The following is a 25926-nucleotide window of genomic DNA, read 5'->3' as shown; positions in this document are numbered from 1 at the left end:
ATATATATATATATATATATATATATATATATATATATATATATATATATATATATATATATATATATATATATATATATATATATATATATATATATATATATATATATATATATACACAGTATATATATATATATACACAGTATATATATATATATACACAGTATATATATATATACACGTATATATATATATATATATATATATATATATATATATATATATATATATATATATATATATATATATATATATATATATATATATATTGTTACGGACCGCGGACAAGATGTTGTTTGGCCGAGCGGATGGCACCGCGGCCCTAACAGTTACCCCGACTAACCCGATTCCTGAACGTTGGCCGAATCGCGCCACAGATATTCAATGGGAAAAGACTAAAGCGAACGAATGTAAAGAGGAAGAAGAAGAAGACGTACAGAAGAGTAACAGGATTTATTATCTACACATTCTAAGCAAAAGGGGCAGTCAAGGTTATATACAGGGAAAATGGAAAAAGCAGGTGACACAGTGCAAATATTAACTTATACAAGCTTACTTATACCCAGGGACAAGACAAAAGACAGACTACGAACACACTTACACGGGGGATGATGATAGGAATGGCAGGAGGTGGATGGCTGGAGGGGGAGGAAGGGTCAGGTCCCTGCAAACGGCAGGGCTGGAGGTGACAGCTCCGACTCCTCGCGTTCTTGGCGGGAAAACCTCGGTGGCGTCGACGCAACTCTTGGTGTCCCTTTTTGTGCTCCTCCTCAACTCAACCCTCACAAGGCTTGCTGTCTTTCTTGGCTTCACTCTGCCTCACTCCGCCTCACTTCTCTTTACTTCTCCCACTCTCTTTTGTAACCAACTCTCTTTCCGCCACCAACCACCAAACAACGTTCTGACGCGCCTTTCTTTGCACGTCTCTCGCTTGGTCCAACCACGCCTTCTCCTTGCACATCTCTTGCGTGCGCGCTTTTATAGCGCCTCAGGCGATCAAGCCGCCGGCTTTCAGGACACGCCCCTCGGTGAGCTCGCTTCGGCCCTGATTGGTGGGCACAGGCCCTCTGACTCCACCCTTGATGACGATGGGCGGGCACGCCCTTCTTCCCCGAGCTGAGCACATGCTTAATGGTGGTTTTGGGGTGAAATCAACAACCCACAGCTGTAGCAAACCTGGCAAACTGCCCAGTGCAGTTGGCAATGGAGGCTTGGAGGGATGTAGCTGGCAATTGAGGCTTGGCAATGACGCAGTTGGAAATGGAGGTTTTGGGAATGGGAATGAAAGGGGATCCATCTTATTTCACTTGGTGCAATGGAGTGTCATCTTAATGGAAGACAAAGCCTTAACCTAATACACAGAATAAGGAAATAAACTACTGAACAGGGATATTATGGTGTCCTTCATATATGCTTTATGGAACTAACTACGGGAACGCCCTTTGACCAACACTGGAGTAAGGAGGGCGATATTCTAACAACAATTTACTATACAATAAAAACACAAAAAAACAAACCATTCTCATATCCACAACAATATATATACATATATATATATATATATATACATATATATATATATATATATATATATATACATATATATATATATATATATATATATACATATATATAGAAATATATATATATATATATATATATATATATTTATATATATATATATATATATATTTATATATATATATATATATTTATATATATATATATATATATATATATATATATATATCAGTCACTATGCGACCTTCATATCATCAGTGGAGAACCGCCAGCAAGGTTTCCCATACAGCTGCTGCTGCACCTTGCTGGGAGCGATGAGCACCGCCTGCCACACGGTAACGTTATCTCTGGTATCCACTCATCATATGGAGTCGACCTGGTTGCAGTTGGGAGTTACTAATAATGGTATCTGTAATCTGGTTCTCCAACCTAATGAGCGGACAGCATGACGTCATCGCCATGCATGTCCGCATTGCCTGCAAAGCTCCAGAGGAACCATCTAGCAGTGCGTCATTACGGATTATAAATTCAGATACTGTCACAAGTGCATGGCGATGACGTCATGCTGTCCGCTCATTAGGTTGGAGAACCAGATTACAGATACCATTATTAGTAACTCCCAAGCCCAACCAGGTCGACTCCATATGATGAGTGGATACCAGAGATAACGTTACCGTGTGGCAGGCGGTGCTTATCGCTCCCAGCCATGTGCAGCAGCAGCTGTATGGGACACCTTGCTGGCGGTTCTCCACTGATGATATGAAGGTCGCATAGTGATGATATAAAAAAAACCGAAAGGTTCACAGAGTTACAAGTGTATGGAAAGCCTCACTGCGTTGCCCTGATGAAGCCCCAACAAGGGCGAAACCAGGTCGGTAACTGTGAGTTTTGCATGCACTTGTGACAGTATCTGAATTTATAATCCGTAATGACGCACTGCTAGATGGTTCCTCTGGAGCTTTGCAGGCAATGCGGACATGCATGGCGATGACGTCATGCTGTCCGCTCATTAGGTTGGAGAACCAGATTACAGATACCATTATTAGTAACTCCCAACCGCAACCAGGTCGACTCCATATGATGAGTGGATACCAGAGATAACGTTACCGTGTGGCAGGCGGTGCTTATCGCTCCCAGCAAGGTGCAGCAGCAGCTGTATGGGACACCTTGCTGGCGGTTCTCCACTGATGATATGAAGGTCGCATAGTGACTGATATAAAAAAACCGAAAGGTTCACAGAGTTACAAGTGTATGGAAAGCCTCACTGCGTTGCCCTGATGAAGCCCCAACAAGGGCGAAACCAGGTCGGTAACTGTGAGTTTTGCATGCACTTGTGACAGTATCTGAATTTATAATCCGTAATGACGCACTGCTAGATGGTTCCTCTGGAGCTTTGCAGGCAATGCGGACATGCATGGCGATGACGTCTATATATATGTATATATATATATATATATATGTACTGAAACGCAAAAGAAACTTACCACCTTTGAAACCTTTAAATATCAACAATAACACTGCGTGTAGTAAATGTGTGAACTTATTTGTGGACAATAGTGTCCTCACTGTCAGACAAAACGGTCACGGATGGTCACTTGAACCTTCAATGGTCACTTCATAGCACAGCTGTTGAACAGCCGTTTTGACTGTCAGTGATTAGCCAAGGGGTACGGGATGATTTTAATGAGCTGCACGTGATGTCTTGATATTGGCTTTAAAAAGGCCAGTGCAAAATGGGCATTTTGACCGAAAATATTTGAGCATTTTGACCAACTTCAAAAAGACCGAAAACGCAAAAGAAACTTACCACCATTGAAACCTTTAAATATCAACAATAACACTGCGTGTAGTAAATGTGTGAACTTATATGTGGACAATAGTGTCCTCACTGTCAAACAAAATGGTCACGGATGGTCACTTGAACCTTCAATGGTCACTTCATAGCACAGCTGTTGAACAGCCGTTTTGACTGTCAGTGATTAGCCAAGGGGTACGGGATGATTTTAATGAGCTGCACGTGATGTCTTGATATTGGCTTTAAAAAGGCCAGTGCAAAATGGGCATTTTGACCGAAATATTTGACCATTTTGACCACTTCAAAAAGACCGAAACGCAAAAGAAACTTACCACTTTGAAACCTTTAAATATCAACAATAACACTGCGTGTAGTAAATGTGTGAACTTATTTGTGGACAATAGTGTCCTCACTGTCAGACAAAACGGTCACGGATGGTCACTTGAACCTTCAATGGTCACTTCATAGCACAGCTGTTGAACAGCCGTTTTGACTGTCAGTGATTAGCCAAGGGGTACGGGATGATTTTAATGAGCTGCAAGTGATGTCTTTATATTGGCTTTAAAAAGGCCAGTGCAAAAATGGGCATTTCAATCAACATGCCACGATTGTCAAGGGATCAACGGCAGCGTGCCCTGGGCATGCTGCAAGGCGGACTGAGCTACCGTGAGGTGGCACGCCGCCTTGGCTGTTCACACCAGACGATATCGGCCCTGGTGGTCAGAGACACCCTCCACAACTCTGCAGATGACAGACCTCGATCAGGGAGGCCAAGAGTCACCACTGCAAGGCAGGACAGGCAGATGGTCCGAAGTCACCTGCGGGATCGATTCCGTCCAGCATCCCGCACTGCGGCAGAAACTCCGGGGCGTGCAAACCCATGGATCTCCAATGATACTGCACGAAGACGACTGCATGACTATGGTCTGACTGCCAGAAGACCATACAGAGGCCCCGTGATGATGGCTGCCCATTGCCGCAATCGACAGAGATGGTGCCAGCAGCATCAGCGGTGGACCATGGCGCAGTGGAACGAGGTCGCTTTCAGCGATGAGTCAATGTTCTGTGTGGACAGTCCTGATGGGCATGAGCGTGTCTGGAGAAGAACTGGCGAGCGATATGACGATTGTTGCGTGCGTCAAGCCAACAGGTGGGGTGGCCCAAGTGTGATGGTGTGGGCCGCCATATCAGGCCGGTACAGGACACCACTGGTGGTTGTGGATGGGAATCTTAACGCCCAGCGGTATGTGGATAACATCCTGCAACCTCATCTGCTGCCATTCCTGCTAGACCACCCAGAACTGAGAACCTTTCAGCATGACAACGCTCGTCCCCATGCTGCTCGCTTTACCACTGCATTTCTCCAAGGCGAGAAACATCAACACCATGCAGTGGCCTGCGCTCTCCCCTGACCTGAATCCCATAGAGCACCTGTGGGATGAGCTTGGGAGACGCGTAGTTGGCAGGGCCAGGACACGGGCAGAGCTGCTTCAGACATTGAGGACTGAGTGGGACAGAATCCAGCAGCAATCCATCCAAAGACACTGGTAGGCAGTATACGCCGACGATGCACTGCCTGTATCCAAAACAATGGTGGCCACACACGCTATTGAAAGGGGACTGACATTGCACCCTGTGCTGTTCTGTACTGTAGAACAAACTGATGAGATGGTGTATCTTGGTCAAAAACTTGACATGTCATCAATAAAATGCCAATGCTTCAATTAGCAATTGTTGGTTTGTTTTATTTTGAACTGTTACAATTTTATTACATTTCAAACAAGTGATAAGTTTCTTTTGCGTTTTCGGTCTTTTTGAAGTTGGTCAAAATGGTCAAATTTTTCGGTCAAAATGCCCATTTTGCACTGGCCTTTTTAAAGCCAATATCAAGACACCACGTGCAGCTCATTAAAATCATCCCGTACCCCTTGGCTAATCACTGACAGTCAAAACGGCTGTTCAACAGCTGTGCTATGAAGTGACCATTGAAGGTTCAAGTGACCATCCGTGACCGTTTTGTCTGACGGTGAGGACACTATTGTCCACAAATAAGTTCACACATTTACTACACGCAGTGTTATTGTTGATATTTAAAGGTTTCAAAGGTGGTAAGTTTCTTTTGCGTTTCAATATATATATATATATATATATATATATATATGTATATATATATATATATATATATATATATATATATATATATATATATATGTACATATATATTGCTACGGTTTTGAGATTGGCACATTGAAGTCATTAAAGGTTAAAGGGTTGCCCCCCATAGTTAGTCACACGAGCAACATAGGCCCATTTGTCGTATAGTTATGTCTTTGTATGTGTAAGAATAGGCCATTTCCCCTCTTAGTGCCTGCGTTGTGTGAAGACAGAAAATAGGCTTTACTTGCCACCGATTTCCCAGCCACCGATTTCCCAGCCACCCTAGCCTCGATCCAGTTTGTTAAGCATTGGCTGCCCACTAGTCGAGTAACACGAGGTAGGCCTAAAAAGGGTGGGGCCGGCATTGAGGTCTGGGTGCGGCAGCGGGAGACGGTAAGAGCCACCAGCCAATCAGGGCTCTAGCGGCATGGCGTGAGAGGGCGTGGACAGGCGCGTCTGGTGAGTTTGAGAAGGTTCGCGGGGCGTGCCTATATAACGCGCTGCGAGAAGCCCTTGAAAGGACTTACAGAGAGGGAGCTTGAGAGAAAGGACTTATCAGCAGGACTTTGATGCAAGAGGATCAGAAGGCAGAAGGACTTGTTCAGTGGAGACGCCATTGTGAACTATAACCTCGCAGTATAACGTGCGCGCCCAGGGGAAGAAGGAGAAGTGTTGGCGGTACATGTACGCAGGCACAGCCAGACGCGCCGGGAACGCGAATAGCGCTTTTCACCCACGCGAGTAAGCGCGGCCATAGCCGCAAGTGAATAACCGCCAGCCGCGTCGAAGTCCGCTCCCTACGAATTCGCCCCGTGATAACTCGCTCCGTCCAGATGACATGCGGAGAGCTCCTGCCTTCACCTACGCCAAAGGACGTGCCGGGGACCGGAGAGAACTGCACGAGAGCCATCCCTGGGCGAGCTGGTGAACACCGTCCTGCCATCTGCAAGCCCCGTGTGAGTGTGTGTGTGTGTGAGACGGGCCCGTGTCCTTGGGATTAAGTATAAGACTGTTTTAAGGATTGGTCTGTATCTCTGCTCTTGAACCATTGTACATTGTAAATAATAATAATTAAACCTGTTCTTCCTTTCCAATTCAATCGCCTTTGTGATTTCGCCATTGACTAAGCGTGGTACGAATAAGAACCGCTTGAATCGGGGTCTAGTAAGTGATAATGGCACGGATCGCGTGTATGCAAAACCGCTCGGCGTATCAACACACGCGGTTCGTGCGGGGCTTATCTCCTCGCTTCAGGGCAGCGCGAGTATTTAGGTAATAGCGAATTTGGTCCTAATACCCTATGATGACCTGCAGCTGCAGGATGATGATCCGCGCGTCCAGGGATGGCTCCTGTGCAGCTCCCTCCGGTCTCCGGCTCGTCCCGTGCAGATGGAAGGAGGAGAAGGCAGGAGCTCGTAGCGCACCGTTTTGTACGAACAGGGTTATTACGGGGCGAACTGTAGGGGGTGGGCTCTGGTGCGGTTGGCGGTTAATCACTGGCGGCTATTGCCGCGTTTACTCGCGTGGCTGGAATACTCGCTATTCGCCACCGGCGCATTTGGCTGTGGCCGCGTACTCGTACTGCCAACGCCTCTTCTTCTTCCCCTCTGGCACGTACGTAATATGGCGAGTTACAGTTCAAAGCCTCAAAGCGCTATCGCAACGAAGTTCTCCCAAGTCCTTCTCCCTCAAAGTTCTCTCGATATGCACTCGCTGTAAAAGTCCTTCTCCCTCAAAGTTCTACTGGTAAGTCCTCTCTCTGCGACTCCTCCCAATCAGTCCTGTTCAAGGGCTTTGTGCAGCGACTTATATTGGCACACCCCGCGAACCTTCCCGAACTCACCAGACACGCCTCTCGACGCCCACTCACGCCATGCCGCGAGAGCCCTGATTGGCTGGTGGCTCTTACCGTCATCGCCACTGACGCTCTGCCTCGACTCCGCCCCGACCTCGGCGCTGGCCCCACCATTTTTAGGCCTACCTCGTGTTACTCGACTAGTGGACAGCCAATGCATAACAAACTGAGCGGGCAGCCAAATGGGGCGCGGTATGGATTCCGCCCATCGAGATGGAATTGGAGGGTGGACACAAAATGAACGGGACCTAATCTCATATCTTTACACAACGCAGATATTAATAGGGGAAATGGCCTATACTTACACATACTATGACATAACTAATACTACAAGTGGGCCTACGTGTTCCTCGTGGAACTAACTATGAGTGGAAAACCTTTAGCATATATTGAAGTCATATGTACAATCTCAAAACCGCAGCAATATATATATACGTATTGTTACGTGTTCCTCCCCGACCTCCTGGTCTTGGTATACCTCCGAACCCCGAGAGGAGCCACGGCAGAAAAATATATTATTCCGTGTCGAAATCAATAATGAAACCACACCAATGATTATCCACAAACCAAATAATGTATTAAAAAGCACACAGGAAGAACCATACAACAATGATAGCAATCCACCATATAATCAATCTTTAGATGGTACTGTGGCGGACACGAAAGCTCACTGGCGCGAGGGCATCATTCCGCGCACCAAGTGGGCGGCGGCCACGCCCCAGGGGTAGGCGTGGCCGTGGGATATACACCGGGCGCGCAGCCCGGAACGCTCCAGTGTTACAGTGGAGCTCTTGAATAAAGACTCTTACAACTTACCGCGTTGTCCACTTCCTCCTTGCTTACAAGCAGCGCGCGTAACACCGCGCTTCATTGGTGACCTCCGACGTTCTGGTCAGCCATCACTGACCACCTGAACCCGCCGCAGCCATGGCAACCAACGCGGTAGCGATAAAGCTCCCCGAGTTCTGGGAAGCTCAGGCGGAGATCTGGTTCCTGCAGGCCGAAGCCCAGTTCAGGCTTCGAGGCATCACGGCGGACGAGACACGCTACTGCCACGTCGTCGCCTCCCTCGGGGTCGGCACGGCCGCCCGCGTCATGTCGGTCCTGAGGAACCCACCGGCCGACGACAGGTACGAGGCGATCAAGAGTCTCCTCCTCGCCACGTTCGGCCTCACGGTGGACGCACGGGCCGACCGCCTCCAGGACCTCCCCGAGCTCGGTGACACGCGACCGTCGGTCCGAATGGACCATATGCTGTCGCTCATGGGCGACGAAACCCCGAACGCTCTATTCCGGGCGTTATTTTGACGCCAGCTGCCGGCACGAGTACGCCTCGCATTGGCCGGTTCTGCGACAACAGAATCCCGAGCGCTCGCGGCCGAGGCCGACAGGTTCTACGCGGCTTTGGACACGCAGGCGAGTTTCGGTGCGGCCGTAGCGGCTCCCGAGCCCGAAACTGCTGCAGGTGCCCACCCCTACTCCGAGGGGTGCCTCGTGGCGGCCGCCACGCCCCACCCACCACCACCGCGGAAACCGCGGCCTCCGGCTTCGCCGCAAACCTGGTGCCATTTCCATGCTAGGTTCGGCCACGAAGCCCGGCAATGTTGCCCGCCGTGCTCATTCGGCAGGTCGGGAAACGCCCGGGCCGGCCCTCGGTAGTGGCACTGAGCGCCGGCCGATTAAACAGCCGCCTGGACATAACGGACACCTTATCCGGGCGCCGTTACCTGTGCGACACGGGAGCGCAGGTGAGTGTCGTTCCCGCCGGTACGTCCGACAAGCAGACCGCGGGCCGGGGTCCCGCTCTGCTTGCTGCCAACGGTACGCCCATTCGCACATACGGAAAACGCTGCCTTTCTCTGCGGTTCGGAGGGCAGGTTTTCCGATGGTCGTTCGTTACTGCCGACGTGCCTATGGCAATGCTTGGCGTGGACTTCCTTTGTGCCAATGGCCTCTTGGTGGACGTAAAGCACAGAAGGCTTGTCCAGGCTGAGACGTTCAGCTCGCTCGCGTGCACGCTGCCCACCTCGTTGAGCAGCTCACGGAGCGGCTCATCGAGCGGCTCGCCGAGCAGCTTGCTGAGCGGTTCGGTTCCGGCCAGGTTCATCTGCACGCTTCCGGCAGCGGACGAATTCACCCGCCTCCTCGCCCGTTTCCCGGCCCTCACGAGGCCCACCTTCTCGGCGGGGACCGTCAAGCACGGGGTGGAACATCACATCCCCACCGCCGGGCCACCGGTCTACACCCGGGCACGCCGCCTCGAGCCGACGAAGCTCGCGGTTGCTAAAGCCGAGTTTGCTATGCTGGAGCGGCTCGGCATCGTGCGGCGCTCCGAGAGTGCTTGGGCGTCGCCGCTCCACATCGTGCCCAAGCCCGGCGGGGGATGGCGACCGTGCGGGGACTACCGCCGTCTCAACGACGCCACCACCCCCGACCGCTACCCCGTCCCCCATATTCAGGATTTTTCCGCCCGCTTGGCGAATATGTCCTTCTTCTCGAAGATGGACCTCATACGCGGTTACCACCAGGTCTCCGTCAGGCCGGAGGACATCCCGAAGACGGCTGTCATCACGCCGTTCTGTCTTTGCGAATTTCTTCGGATGCCCTTCGGTTTGAAGAATGCGGGTCAGGCGTTCCTTCGCCTCATGGACAGCGGCTTGCGCGACTTGGATTTCGTCTACGTCTATCTGGATGATATCCTCGTCGCAAGCGCGTCCCGCGAAGAGCACCTCCACCATCTCCGCACGCTCTTCGAACGCCTGGGCCAGCAAGGCCTGATCGTGAACCCCGCCAAGTGCCGGTTCGGTGTCACTGAAATCGACTTTTTGGGGCACCGCGTCACCAGGCACGGAGCCGTCCCCCTACCAGCCAAGGTGGAGGCGGTGAATGGGTTTCCGTGCCCCCGCACGTACAGGGGGCTCCAGGAGTTCCTGGGCATGGTAAGCTTTTACCATCGGTTCCTGCCCCGCATCGCCCAGCTCCTGTGCCCCCTGCACGAGGCCCTCCGAGGGAAGCCGGGCAAAGGTGACGTCACCTGGACCGAGCAGATGGACGCGGCGTTCGTGGGCGCGAAGCTCGCCTTGGCTAACGCCACCATGCTCGTGCACCCAGCGCCCGATGCACCGATCGCCCTCACCACCGACGCCTCGGACTACGTGGTGGGCGCGGTGCACGAGCAATGGGTGCGTGGAGCTTGGCAACCGCTGGCGTTCTTCAGCCGGCAGCTTCGCCCGCCCGAACGCCGGTACAGTACCTTCGACCGCGAGTTGCTCGGGCTCCACCTGGCGGTCAGGCACTTCCGCCATCTGCTCGATGGCCATGCGTTCACGGCCTTCGTCGACCACAAGCCACTGTTGTTCGTGATGGGCAAGGTCGCCGAGCCGTGGTCGGCCCGGCAGCAGCGTCACCTCTCGTCCGTGTCCGAATACACGACGGACATCCGGCATTGTTCGTTGGAACAATGTCCGATCAAGATCAATCGAGGCGTAGGCGGTCGAAGCAACACAGAAGTCACATGGCCCAACACCCAGCAAACTCGCGGTAGAATGGAAACACTCAGCCACCAGAGGGTTGAAGGCCGCGCTCCGACAACCCGGTGGCGGATTGCCTTTCCTGGTCCGTTGCCCACGCTGTCCACCTCGGCATCGACTATGCCCGAATGGCGGCGGACCAGGCCGCCGACCCCGACGTCCAGGCCTTGCGGACCGCCGTTACGGGCCTCCGCATCACCGAGGTGCCGTTCGACGGCGCGGGCACGGCCCTCTGGTGCGACGTCTCCCTCGGGCGGCCTCGCCCCATCGTGCCCGCGGGCTGGCAGCGCCGGATTTTCGACGCCATCCACGGCCTGTCCCACCCGGGCACGAGGGCCTCCCAGAGGTTGATCGCCGACAAGTTTGTCTGGCATGGCCTCCGGAAGGCCGTCCGCGGCTGGGCCAGGACGTGCCTCGCGTGCCAGCGCGCGAAGGTGCACCGACACACCCAGGCCTCATTGGCCCCATTTGCGGTGCCGGAACGTCGGTTTGACCACGTTCACGTGGACCTGGTGGGACCTCTGCCCCCCTCGCGGGGTTTCACCCACGTCCTGACCATGATGGACCGCACCACCCGGTGGCCGGAGGCCGTGCCTTTTGCATCAACGACGGCGGCGGATGTCGCGCAGGCGTTCATCGCCACCTGGGTCGTCCGGTTCGGCGCCCCCTCGGACATCTCGTCCGACCGCGGCCCCCAGTTCACCTCGGAGCTCTGGGGGGCGGTCGCGCGGGGGCTCGGGGTCCAGCTGCACCGCACCATGGCCTACCACCCCCAGGCTAATGGCCTGTGCGAGCGGTTCCACCGCTCGTTGAAGGCCGCGCTCCGGGTGACCCTCCACGATGGCGGCTGGGTCGACAGGCTCCTCTGGGTGCTGCTGGGCCTCCGGACGGCACCCAAGGACGACCTGCGCACATCCGCGGCGGAGTTGGTCTTCGGGCAACCGCTGCGGGTGCCGGGCGAGTTCCTCCCCGACTCCACGGCACCATTGTCCACGGCGCAGGAGCGCTCCGCGCTGCAGGAGACCGCCCAGAGGTTCGCCCCGGTGACCACGGCGCACCACGGGCACCCACCTATGCACGTCGCCCCGGAGCTTCGCACCGCGGAATATGTCTTCGTCCGGCACGACGCCCACCACACACCACTGCGGCCCCCGTACGACGGGCCTTTCCGCGTGCTGGAGACCGGGGTGAAACATTTCACCTTGGACATCGGCGGCACTCCTGACCGTGTCTCCATAGACCGCCTCAAGCCGGCCCACCTCGACGTGGACCACCCACCACTGGTGGCTCGGCCCCCGCATCGGGGCCGCCCCCCGGCGGGCGCACCCCTGGCACCGCCCGGCCCCGCCGGCATGCCACCCCCCGAGCCTGCACCCATCCCGGGTGCAGCCGGAGGAATCCCAGCTGGCATCCCTGCACCCCGGACGCCGCCAGTCACCAGAGGGCGCTTCGGCCGGGTCATCCGTTTGCCCCGCAAACTGGCCCTCCAGGTGCGCGGGAATTCTGGTGGGGCACGTGTGGCGGACACGAAAGCTCACTGGCGCGAGGGCATCATTCCGCGCACCATGTGGGCGGCGGCCACGCCCGAGGGGTAGGCGTGGCCGCGGGATATACACCGGGCGCGCAGCCCGGAACGCTCCAGTGTTACAGTGGAGCTCTTGAATAAAGACTCTTACAATTTACCGCGTTGTCCGCTTCCTCCTTGCTTACAAGCAGCGCGCGTAACACCGCGCTTCAGTACCATCTTATCTAGTAACTTAACTCAAACTCACGGCACTCCCAGGGAATGGAACTGAGCACTCCTCAATGTCTCTACAACTCTCCAAGGCGAAGTTGATTCGCTCCAGTGATCGTTGGAACAATGTCCGATCAAGATCAATCGAGGCGTAGGCGGTCGAAGCGACACAGAAGTCACATGGTCCAACACCCAGCAAACTCGCGGTAGAATGGAAAATCCCCAAAGACGCGCGCCGACGTACACGTTCGCCGCTCAATCAGCGAACCGCCGTGTAATCTTCAAACGCCGCTTTAGTGCTCAGCCCTCCCTGGCAGACCACCGGAGGGTAAGACCAGCCGATGCAACAAAAACCTTTTCCGATGAACGCAGTGCGCGGGGTGAAATGGCGGACGGCTCTCACTTGAGCCGGAGCCTCTAGGCAAGGATTCTCCGGAACCTCAATGCCGATACCTGACTACGCAGGTTCCTCAATACTCCGGCGATAACACCTATCGCACGAACTTCCTTTCAAGGTCTCAAAGTTCACTCACGACGTTCGCTCGACCACGCCCGTTACAGAGCTTCGACACGCGTCTTCCCCGACCTTTGCCTCATGACCTCCTCTTCTTCGCTCCACGTCTTCCGGTGCACGATCCGATTTCCTGTTTCATTTTTACCCTGAGCGCTTTTAACCTTTTAATCACAATAACCATTTCCTTTAAACAACAATAATCGCCGTTTCCTTCCAACCCCGATAACAATAATAATACCTAACCAGAAATGTTTCACGTGGATGAAAACCACCACCACGGAAGGGCCAAATCTGTAACACTCGCCCCCCCCCCCCCCCCTCAAGAAAGAAAGTTTGAACACCACGAAAACTTTCTTTGCAGGCAAACTCTTGCAACCAAGAAACGTAAACTCACAACCCAAATCATCAATTCCCGTGAACAACAATAATCAAGATTTCCAAAAAATAAAGGAACAAACTTCGAACAACCCACAGAGATTTCCAAAGTTAATTGACCCTGGACAAAGCGTCAGCCACGACATTGTCGCTGCCCTTTACATGTTCAATTTCCCAGTTGGACTTCTGCAAAGCCAAACTCCATCTCATCCCCCTCTGATTTACTTTTCGTTTCTTTTGAATGAAGGTTAAGGGGTAGTAACCAAAATCCAAAGTCAAGCAAAACTACAACACTTTTCCCGGGAGGCCAAGCTGAAAGCCAGGTTCCATGATGGTTGGGGTGGTGAGGCCTGGAAGTATTCACTACATGGACGCCTTTCGGAACGTGGAGTTCACGGTTAGCCCGTGCAGGAAAGTTCACTACATGGACGCCTTTAGGAACGTAGAGTTCACGGTTAATCCGTGTAGGAAAGTTCACTACATAGACGCCTTTAGGAAAGTGGCGTTCACAGTTAATCCGTGTAGGAATTATTATTTTTTTGCTCGGCTGCTCCGCAGCATTCAGTGCTTCAACGCTTTCTAACTTTCGTAATAATCACGGGTGGACCGCTTGTCACTGTAGTCACGTAAATAGCGGTCTCCCTCTCGGCCACTACCCTGATTATCATTCCTGCGGTAGCTGCCGTAACCCTGGGAAACCGTAGTAATATCGACTGCGACCCGCCACGTTTTCCTCTTCTGTAGCCCCCTCGATGCCTACGGCCTGCCTTCTCTACGGCTATGGTCCGACCCTCCAAATCCTTACTATTCCAATCCGTCTCTGCCTCTTTGGCGTCCTTTGTTTTTTCAAACGTGACAAAGCCAAGCCCTCTTGACTTTTGCGTTTCCCTGTCTTTTACCAGCCGCACTTCCAGAAGCGGTCCATATTTGCTGAAAACAGAGGTCAGAACTTCTTCCTTTGTTTTGAAGTTCAATCCACCTAAAAATAACTTGTCAAATTTGTCACCATCCCTAACTGGTGTGGTGTTATTTTCCCTGCTGGGCTTTTTAACAACCATCGGGTTACCATAAACTTGACCACCGGCCAAATCATTCCCGATAACCAAAGATACTCCCTCTGCAGGAAGAGTGGCTTGTAAACCTACGGTGACCGGTCCTGACACCAAATCGGACTCCAAATGGATGACATGAAGTGGAGCTCTAACAGAGCCACCAATCCCCTGTAAACGAACACTATCACCAGTTGCCGTCTCCTCTGACAATGGCAAGATGCCTTCAGGCATTAAAGATTGATGTGCTCCGGTGTCCCTCAATACCCTAACAGGTCTCTGGGTAGTCGGGTCTCCGTCCAGTGACACCAACCCCTCTGAAATAAATGGTTGGCAACCCTTTTGAGGGCGATTACTTACATTTGCCATTGCATTCGGAGTTATACTAGTCGAACTCCGCTCCTGATTTTCCTTTCCCAGAGCATAACAGTGGGACATCAAGTGTCCAGGTTTATAGCAAAAAGCACAAGTAGGCCCGGAGGAGAACCTCGTGGTTTGTCTCGAGCCCCCCGGAGGATAAGTCTGCCTTGGAACTGCTGTCTTTGGATTTTTAGAAGTCGTGGTATCAGAGTGGTCCTCATATTTATCTCGAGGCCGCCCCCATGAATTTTCTTTCTCCGCCCTGGATGTACCATAGCTCCCCTGGCTAGGTCTAGGCGAGAAGTTAGGTTTGTGGAACCCCATCTTGTGGGTTAAGGCATAGTCATCAGCCATGGCTGCTGCCTCATACAGCTTTGGTACTTTCCTTTCCTCCAGATGAACTTTAATATCCTCGTGGACACACTGTTGGAATTCCTCCACCAGGATCAATTGCCGCAATAGTTCAAAGTCTTTCCCAACCCCTTTTGAATCACACCACCTATCAAACATGGTTTCTTTCATTCTGGCAAGCTCCACATGGGTCTCAATCTCCCTCTTCCTGGCATTCTGGAATTTTTGCCGGTAAGCTTCTGGGACCAATTCATAGGCTTTGAGAATGTTTTTCTTCACTACCTCATAATCTGCACATTGGTCAATCGGTAAAGCCGAATAAATATCTTGAGCTTTACCCACCAGAACACTTTGCACAAATATGGTCCAGGACTCTTCAGGCCATTTTAGCAGTTGAGCCACTTTCTCAAAGTGTGAAAAAAAATTGGCTACCTCCTTTTCATTGAAGGGTGGAACCAGCCTCACATGTCTGCCAACATCCCAGGGGTTCTGACTAGGTGTCGAACCAGTCGGCATGGATGGTACCTCTCCCCGTTCTTTCATTACATCCAGCTCCTTGAGTCTAATTTCCTGCTGAAGCGCCATTTCACGGTCCCTTAACTCCTTTTCGGCTTTTCTCTCCTCTGCTTTTTTCTCCTCTAACCTTTCCTGGAGTTCTCTTTCCTGTACGGCTCTTCTTTCCTCGAGTTCTCTTTCAACTCTCCTTTCCTCTGCACTTTCCTGTGCTTTTTTCTCTTCTAACCTTTCCTGGAGTTCTCGTTCAACTCTCCTTTCCTCTGCTTTTCTTTCTTCGAGTTCACTTGCAGCTCTCCTTTCCTCTGCTTTTTCCCTTTCCTGGCTCTGCAATTGCATCTCCAGTTTCCGGAGCTCCACATTTTCTTGTTCCCCGGGTAACCAATCCAAGGCTCCCTCTTCCCTTGTTCCTTGTCCCACCAGAGATTCTATCACCAATCTCTGCATCGCTGCTTTCCTCATATTCGTTCGAACCTCCAAGCTGAAATGTCTGGCCAATACCAAGAGGTCCGATTTAAATAACGCTCTGAACTGTGCCTCACTAGGGGTCACTGCAAACTTCTCTGCATCAAACTCCATGGTGACTATTGTTATCACCTGTTAACCTTCACACAATAAAATAAAATAAAAAATTTTTGGGGAAAAATTTGGGAATGTTGGAAAAAGTTCCAAATTTGGGAATTCTGGGAATGTTAGGGAATTCTTTCCCGGACTAAATTTAGGGAATTTTATATCCCGGACGCAGACTCAATTTTGAGCCCACGAGTCAATTGGACGAGCCCCCAATTTCTGTTACGTGTTCCTCCCCGACCTCCTGGTGTTGGTATACCTCCGAACCCCGAGAGGAGCCACGGCAGAAAAATATATTATTCCGTGTCGAAATCAATGATGAAACCACACCAATGATTATCCACAAACCAAATAATGTATTAAAAAGCACACAGGAAGAACCATACAACAATGATAGCAATCCACCATCTATCTATAATTCCAGTAATCTCTGTCTGTACGTTTGTACGTTTGTACGTCTGTTTGTCTGTGACCGCTGTTTCTCGACAACCACGGGTCCGATATACTTTTAACTTGCCAGGTATATTGCTGGGGACCCGAGGATGTGCCTTTTCAAGGTTTCATATTAATCGGACAATTACTTACCGAGCTATGTCCAAAAAACGATTCAACCAATCAGAGAGCAGCGAACGATCGCGTGTGCCGAACGTGGCGGACACACTCTGCCTCGGATGGCACATTTGAGAGCGTATTCATTTATTTCACGTTTGCAAACTATGTTGGCGTTAAACGATGTTTTAAAACTAATAAAACCGAATTTGCGATTCATTCGCTTTCCTGCGCGTTTGTGCACGCGATGGCGATTTCTTTACCAAACTCCGGAAGCCGTTCGCTTTGGACCAAACCATTGCATGTAAATAGAGGGGGGGGATTGTCACCGTACTCGCAAGCCGTTCGCTTTGGACCAAACCATTTCATGTAAATAGAGGGGGGGGATATAATTTTATATATATATATAGTACGGGCATGCCCTAGTATAATCAATCTTAAGATGGTACCATCTTATCTAGTAACAACTCAAACTCACGGCACTCCCAGGGAATGGAGCCGAGCACTCCTCAATGTCTCTATAACTCTCCAAGGCGAAGTTGATTCGCTCCAGTGATCGTTGGAACAATGTCCGATCAAGATCAATCGAGGCGTAGGCGGTCGAAGCGACACAGAAGTCACGTGGTCCAACACCCAGCAAACACGCGGTAGAATGGAAAATCCCCAAAGACGTGCACCGACGTACACGTTCGCCGCTCAATCAGCGAACCGCCGTGTAATCTTCAAACGCCGCTTTAGTGCTCAGCCCTCCCCGGCAGACCACCAGAGGGTAAGACCAGCCGACGCGACAAAAACCTTTTCCGATGAACGCAGTGTGCGGGGCGAAATGGCGGACGGCTCTCACTCGAGCCGGAGCCTCTAGGCAAGGATTCTCCGGAACCTCAATGCCGATACCTGACCGCAGGTTCCTCAATACTCCGGCGATAACACCTTTCGCACGAACTTCTTTTCAAGGTCTCAAAGTTCACTCGCGACGTTCGCTCGACCACACCCGTTACAGAGCTTCGACACGCGTCTTCCCCGACCTTTGCCTCACGACCTCCTCTTCTTCGCTACACGTCTTCCGGTGCACGATCCGATTTCCTGTTTCATTTTTCACTGAGTGCTTTTAACCTTTTAATCACAATAACCATTTCCTTTAAACAACAATAATCGCCGTTTCCTTCCAACCCCGGTAAGAATAATAATACCTAACCAGAAATGTTTCACGTGGATGAAAACCACCACCACGGAAGGGCCGAATCCGTAACAGTATATATATATATATAGGAGAGCTATTCTTCAATGTTTGTTCTTTTTCACCTTTTGCTTTCATTTCAGATGTTATTTCGTTTCATTATGAGCTTGGCTTTGCGATGTTATCCTCTTTTTAAAAGTGAATGAGATGTTGTTTATTTGTAATTTTGTTTTAAAACTTTTAAACACTCATTTTCTCACCATTCATAAGGGAGGGGGAGGGGTGGATGGGAGTCCAGAGGGAGGAGGCAGGGGAATGAATGGGATGAGGATGCAGGATTGGGGGGAGGAGGAAGGAGAAGGGTGCGGTGGGAGTCCGGAGAATGGGGGTGGGAAGAGGTAGGTGATGGGTGGGAAAAGGTAGGGGATGGGTGGGAAAAGGTAGGGGATGGGTGGGATGGGAGTCCTGGATGGAGGTAGGGGAAGAGGTGTGGTGGGAGTCTGGAAGGAGGGGAGTGGGAAAAGGTGGAGGGAGGGGAAGGGAAGGGAAGCGGTAGGAGGGGACCTGGAGTGAGGGGAAGAGGGGAGGCGGGTGGCGGGTGGAGGGATCGGAAGAAGTAGGGTGGGAGTCCGGAGGAGGTGGGAGGTGTATGGATGGGATGGAATCCAGAGGTAGAGGTGAGAGGAGGCTGGGGGCCCGGAGGGAGGGGTGGGAAGAGGCGGGGGATGGGTGGGATGAGGAAGGGGTAGGCGTGGTATGAGGGAGGAGAAGGGGTGGGAGGAGGGACCCGGCGTTGCCCGGTAACGCCGGGTACCTTTGCTAGTACAGTGTTAAATATAAATCAAATCTTTTTGAGTAAAGTCGCATAATATAACCACTTTAACTCATGACCACATCCTAATAATCCTAATATACGCTGTTTTATTTTCTTATGGTGGGTACAGTATTCTAAGCACTGGGAGTGGGAAGGCAATGGCAAACCACCCAGTATAACCTTTGCAAATGAGCTGCTTCAGCATTACCGAACCTGCCTTTGGGCAGAACATCAGAATACGAATTATAAGCAAAATATGTGAAAATGCTTTTACTTTTCGTCGAAGAGACACCACAGAGACACATGCAGACACACCACAGAGACACATGCAGACAGACCACAGACACATGCAGACACACCACAGAGACACATGCAGACACACCACAGAGACACATGCAGACACACCACAGAGACACGTGCAGACACACCACTTAATCACCGACAGTCGAAGACTGCACCACCTGGCGAGAATGAGAACGATGTTTTTGCACGTTCGCCTCACACCACAGACTGCAGCGCAACGTGATGTCGTCACGCGTAGTCCAGCGCAACGACGGAGAACATGACAAAATGGCGGAGGCTGCAGACGTTATCTCCTGAGCGAGCCGGGAGATTTGACGGAGGTTTTTCGTTACAGGGTTTATTTTCCTTTCTTTAAATGCGCGGGTTTAGTTTGAATCCTGTGATGTTCTGCAATCTGCGCGTTCTGGATCACTTCTGATGACCTTTTACGTGCGCTGTTATCTCGAAAGCTCGGCAGCGGCGTAGTAGCTGCTGCACAACTTTGCACTTTACCTTGATGAGGTGGGTCCGCGTCCGCGGCTTTCGTTCTCGGCCAGGAGGACGACGAGGTTAACTGTGATGAACTGATGATGATGTGGGAAGGGGGAAATGAGAAAACGAATGGCTGCAGTGAATTGCACGATCGACAAATGCACAAATGAAATGGGGAGCAGGAGAATGATGCTTTGGGGACGAGAGGGATTGCAATGTGAGAAAGACAGAGAGATAGACAGATCCTGACACCAACGGACACCGATGGACAAACTGACGCGTGCCCCCGACGACATACGGATGCTCGCGCCGGTGGATGAATAGATAGACGCGCGTACCGGCTGGCAGACGGATAGATGGACACATGCACCAGCCGACGGATAGATGGATGCACGCACCGACGGACGCGCACACCCGCCGATGGACAGAGGGACGTACGAGCTGACGGATAGAGTTACGGACAGATAGAGGGATTGGCACGCGATGGATAAAGAGACGGATGGACGTGCACACAGACGGCAGATGTGCACACCGACCTACGGATAGAGTGACCGACGCATGCACCCGCAGACCAACAGACAGTCGGACGCGCACATCGGCCTACAGACAGGCAGACGGACAGATGCGCTGTCTAACGGATGAGTGCGCCATCCAACAGAGGGACGGACGTGCATGCTGGCCGACAAACACACACCCACATAAACACAAATAAAACCAGAAAGACACACACACACACACACACACACACACACACACACACACACACACACACACACACACACACACACACACACACACACACACACACACACACACACTTACATGAAAACAAACGAATACACACAAACCCACATGCGATCCAGACACATTCACAGGAGACACAAGTACTTCTGTCATGCATACACACACTGAGACACTCACACTGAGACACTAACACAGAGACACTAACACAGAGACACTAACACAGAGACACTAACACAGAGACACTAACACAGACACTAACGCAGAGACACTCACACAGAGACACTCACACAGAGACACTCACACAGAGACACTCACACAGAGACACTCACACAGAGACACCGCCACATACATTGACACACACGCACACACACACACACACTCACACCATCACCATCATCAGCTATCCATCAAGGTCGATGAGGAGTGATGGAAACATTGTGATGCTTGTGCTGGATGTGCAACATTACCAACACGGGCACCTTGTAAGTTCAGCATTGACTGCAGTGAATGAAAGCCACAGCCAGGAGCAGTGTTACGTCTTTTGTCCCTCTTTGTGATGTATTGTACTTCCATATTTCTTTCCACAGTCTTCATTCCCACTTCCACGTTTGGCACGTTGAGCACTTTTGAGAAAGCTCTTCCCAATTATCAAGCTAATTGCTAATATCTGCTGTTTTCAGAAGGCATTTCAGAAAATCCTAATTTCGCAGTTTTTGTCCCACTACATGCTGAGTACTTTCTTTAACTTCACAAAACATGGCTATTTTGTGGTATCTATTGTCATCCCATGTGACAACATAAAGCAATGTAGTGAGGACAACAGCTCCGTATAGCTTTGTACACTTGGTGGCTTCATTCCGTGCTGTGCCAAGACTCTGTTTTCTTAACGTCCAAAAGCATCAGAGACAGATTCGAAGCGATTGTTCTGTTACAGAAATGGTTTTGTTTATTTTGAGGGCCAGAACGAATTTTGTGGCAGCTGTATTGAAGAAGTTGAGAGTTCTTTGCATGTCATTCAAATATGAGGCAACAAGGGTAGAGCACATACCTCTGCCAGGCTGAACAGTTTACGTTTTGTATCCCATTGATAGGCCGGATCTGGATTCGGACCTGAACCAAAATCTCATCGGCTTGGTCTCGTCACCTGACCAACTCGTCCACCAAGTTTCATCAAAATCCGTGCACAACTTCTTCTTTTTTTTCTTTTTCTTTTTTTTGTATACAGAGTCGAGGCTCGTGAAAGAGCTAACATTTATCAAAGAAACAAATCAAACAAACAAGCAAACAAAGTATATAAAAAGGGGAGCGGTCGACAAGATGGAGAGAGAAGGAGAGGAAGCACACAAACACAACATTTGAGAGCAGGGACATCGGGAGATGTGTGGGAGGGAGAGGACCTGGGGGGAGGCAGGATAGGTATAAAACGCAAGGACACCAAGGACTTCCAGGAAAGAAGACAAAAGTCACCTCAAAAAAGTGTATTTGGGGTGAAATTAGCGGGGGTAGAAAAGATCAAGGTTTTGGATTGGGGAAGATAAGAGATGGTGGTGAACAGCCGTTTTAAAGACCTGGAGGGAGGAGTGGGATTGAAGAGAGTGAGGGAGTTTGTTCCAGAGGCAGGAGAAAAGAGGAATGAAGGAGTGAAGGTGAGCAGAGAGTCTTGATTTTGGCAGTTTAACCATAACAGGGTTGCAGGCAGATCTTGTGCGACCTGCAGGAATATTTGGGGGACAGAGCCCAGAGAGAGCTGGGGGAGCAAGGCCGGAGAGGAGTCGGTAGAGACGGAAAGACCACCAACCTGCCTGCGGTGAGAGAGAGAGAAAGGCCCTCGGAGATAGCGTCATCGCGGGAGATTCCAATGATTCTGAACGCTTGGGTTTCAACAGCGTGAAGACGAGCTAGGTGTGAGGCAGGAGCACCAGCCCAGAGGGGGGATATACTTTGTGAGACTTTGTGAGATATCATGCAATATACCGTTTTTGTCCCTATCTCTCAATTGTGATGTATCACTTAAAGAAATTATCGTATCCAGATCTTCATTAAAATTGAATCAATTTCTCCCTGGCATACACCGAGATGCTGAATGGAGAAGGTGGATCAGACTCGGCAACGGTTGCTAGAGTGAGATGTGCATGGAAGAAGTTTCGGGAACTGAGTGGTGTGCTGATGAGGAGGGGAGTGTCGTTGAAGCTGAAGGGAAAGTTGTAGAAAGGTGACACAGTCAGCATATGTGAGAAGTGTTATGATTTATGGGAGCGAGACATGGGTAATGAACGTAGAGCACCAACGAAGGCTGGAAAGGGTGGAAATGCGAATGGTTCGGTGGATGTGTGGAGTATCGTTGAGAGAGAGGAAGACAAATGATGAATTGCGAAAGATGATGGGAATAGAGCCTGTGATTGATACTGTGAAGAGGAACAGGTTGAGATGGTTTGGTCATGTGTTGAGGAAGGATGAAAGTGACTGGTTGAGAAGAGTGATGGAAATGAATGTAGAAGGAAGTAGAGGACGGGGAAGACCGAGAAAGACTTGGCTAAAGATGGTGGAAGAAGAAATGCGGGCAAGGGGGTTAACAAGGGGAGATGCAGAAAATAGGGCAAAATGGAGAAGATTGTCATGGGGACCGCAAGGCTAACCACCGCTCTTGCAGGGAAAATGGCCTTAAAATGCATGTTGTTGTTGTATACACCGAACCCATCCACCAGGTTTCGTTTGAATCCATCCATACCTTTTTGAGACATCCTGCTCACAGATAAACTAGTAGTGAAAACATAACCTGTGTCCATCTTCGGTGGCGGAGGTACCTAGAATGGCACTCGTTGGAACACAAACCTCCGCCATGCTGAACAGTTTATGCTTTGTATCCCAATGATAGGCCGGATCTGGATCCGGACCTGAACCAAAATCTAATTGGCTTGTTATTGTCGCCTAACCAACTCATCCACCTGGTTTTGTCATAATCTGTCTAACTTTTTGAGATATCGTGCTATACATCGTTTTTGGCCCCATTTCTCAATGGTGAAGAATCACTTGATTCTCGTATTCGGATCTTCACCGAAATCTAATCAAATAGTCCGTGTCACATACCAAACCTATCCACCAAGTTTCTTCCGCATCCCTCCACAACGTTTTGAGATATCATGCTCACAGACAAGCAGACGGGGGTGAAAACATAACCTCTGTCCACCTTCGGTGGTGGATGTAATGATCATATATCAATAGTTTATATACTGGTTCTGAAACTACATTGGTTTTCTGAAGGAATGTTATTTCTAATGATTTGTTGGCATTTCAGGATAGTTTTCACCAAGGCTTTCCCAGCTAGAGAAAGATACCCCGATGATTTCCACACTTCTTTTTGTAGACGGTGATAATAATGGCATCTTTAAATTGCTGTGCAATTCCGTGCATCTCCCAGCAATCTACCATATAATACACAGTCAGTTTGTGTGTTTGTACTGATGTCTGTCCCCCTTCACAAGGGTAGGTTTTAAAGGCCAATCTTTTAACACGAATGTGTGTTCACTACAGTATTTTTGAGGATAAAACAAACTCTAAAAACATTTTCCATAAAAGAGTAATTATGTCTCTTTTATTGGCATTGTAGATGGTGGCTTGCAAATCGAGCCTCAAGAGCGGTGTACAGAAGCGTTTTTTTTAAACAATAAATAGAAGACGCAAGGAGGTGAAATTCGCTGAATGTGATGTGCAACATACGCAGAGTAAAACAGGTGTTCATTTACATCCGTATGATGTCTAAGAAATAAAGAAGATATAAGCACACCTGATACGAGGCCGAGGCTTCAAACTTTGGCACGCTCACGAGGCTGCACCGTCGAATAAGCTGTTCCAACCCGTCATATTTGACAGGCTTTTTACTAGTGCTTAAATAATTTTTGTGATTGCCCCTTGAGAGTGATTCCCCCAATGATTTCTGATGGAATAAAATCCAATCCTGGAGACTTCCCATTTTTAGGTCATCTCATGTCGATTCTCGAAGAGATTAACTTGTAAAATGGGTTGTGATGTCCGGATCTGTCCGTCTGTCAGTATTTTTTGATATTTTTGTTACTCCCCCATGTCACTCAGCTGATTGGTCTGAAACTTGACACATGAATACAAACGGTAGCCGACACAATCATACGGGCTTCGATTTTATTGATTTCTGATCATGGGGGCTCCCAGCATGGGGTTACCCCCCAAATTTCGGATCTCTAGTCGTCCCTTATTTACTAACCGTTAGCTCTAAACCCTGATACAGCCCTTCTATTCGATGGCCTGCTAAATCACTCGGGCTTCGATTTTCTGATTTTGGATAAGGTGGCTCCCAGGGAGGGTTGGGGAGGAGGGGGGGCGTAGAAGAGGTAACCCTCCAAACTATGGATCCCTACTCGCCCCTTATTTACCAACCGCTCTCTCTGAAACCCAATACAGCCCATCAACTGATGGTTCACAGGATCGCTCAGTCCTAGATTTTCCGATTTCGGATCAGGGAGCTCCCAGGGGTTTTCCCCAAATCAGCAGATGTCTGAACGACAACCTCAAGAGATGACCCTTAGCCCACTCAGGGCTATTTATTTGAGTTCCTTTGGTGTGCTTGACAGTTATGCCATAGTTGGTGCACTTCCTCACTCTTCTTGAACTGACAGTTCAAAGCTTTGAAATGCATCAACACTTGAAGTGGATTGGCAATTTAATCGGTCTTGAAAGTATTTTGTCCCAACGTTTGACAATGTCATCTTTGGATGTAAAAGTTTGAGAACGATCAGCATTCTTGATCGGAGCCATATTTGAGGACCTAGGTCCAGAGGCTATTTTTAGCTCTGTGTGAAATGCCTTGAAATGTTGTTCATACCACGAAGATGTTGGAGCTTAGATGTATTGTCTCACCACTCCTTCTTCGTGTTTCTCACTTTACACTGTAGAGCTGTCTACTCGTCGATGCTTCTGCTCGGTCGATCTTGCGTACCAGCTTTCGAGGGCATTATTTGCTATCCGTCTTGCATCTTCGAGCTGCATGATTTCAATATAATTTTCCTCAAACCAATCGGTGTTTTTCATTAGATTTTACGAACAACCTTTACTGACGTTTCATCGATGGAGTCAGTCATTGAGCCACTTCCACCGATGGTCAACACCTCCATCAAATGTTGAGTTGGATGTCGACATTCTCTTGTTTATGCCCATTGAGTTTCTTCAGGGTTTGGGTCCCTGTTTTGTTTTAGCCATTGTGATCTTCAGTTTATAGTACTGTGAACGAGGAAGTGATCAGTTCAGCAATACGCCCCTCACATTGCTCGAGTTGATAGCATGTCATTGATATCAGTTCTTCTTGGAATATAGGTGATAGGTGGTACTTTCTGATCTTAGATGATACCAAGAAAAGTACCATTTGTCAGGCATACTAAAAGAAATGTGTTGGTGATAGCCAGGCCCTTTTCATTGAAAAGTTCAAGTAATCTGTCAGCATTACAATTGGACTTGCCTAATTAATTTAGTTATTTATTTATTGAAATTAACCCTAAACAAGGCTGACAGCCACT

The 25926-nt window shown here is 50.0% G+C and overlaps 2 protein-coding genes across 7 annotated transcripts in view; both read left to right on the top strand.

Annotated features, from left to right (window-relative positions):
• The window catches only part of LOC137416859 (phosphofurin acidic cluster sorting protein 2), a 984123-nt gene that overhangs the window by 243313 nt on the left and 714884 nt on the right, over nt 1–25926 (top strand). The window lies entirely within an intron of this gene.
• LOC137426906 (trinucleotide repeat-containing gene 6C protein) overlaps nt 19415–25926 on the top strand; it is a 183789-nt gene continuing 177277 nt past the window's right edge. For 4 of the 6 annotated variants that reach the window (XM_068115915.2, XM_068115912.2, XM_068115914.2 and 1 more), the window contains exon 1: nt 19422–19669. In XM_068115915.2, the coding sequence (XP_067972016.2) occupies nt 19665–19669 (5 nt within the window). In that variant the 5' untranslated portion in view covers nt 19422–19664. Of the gene's footprint in view, nt 19670–25926 lie in introns of all 6 variants that reach the window. The other 2 variants (XM_068115913.2, XM_068115911.2) reach the window with 2 other exon arrangements.

This window comes from Myxine glutinosa, chromosome 5 (genome assembly GCF_964187855.1).
Source record: "Myxine glutinosa chromosome 5, kmMyxGlut1.1, whole genome shotgun sequence".
In the NCBI taxonomy this organism is placed as follows: domain Eukaryota; kingdom Metazoa; phylum Chordata; class Myxini; order Myxiniformes; family Myxinidae; genus Myxine; species Myxine glutinosa.
This window is presented reverse-complemented; position numbering and strand designations above follow the sequence as displayed.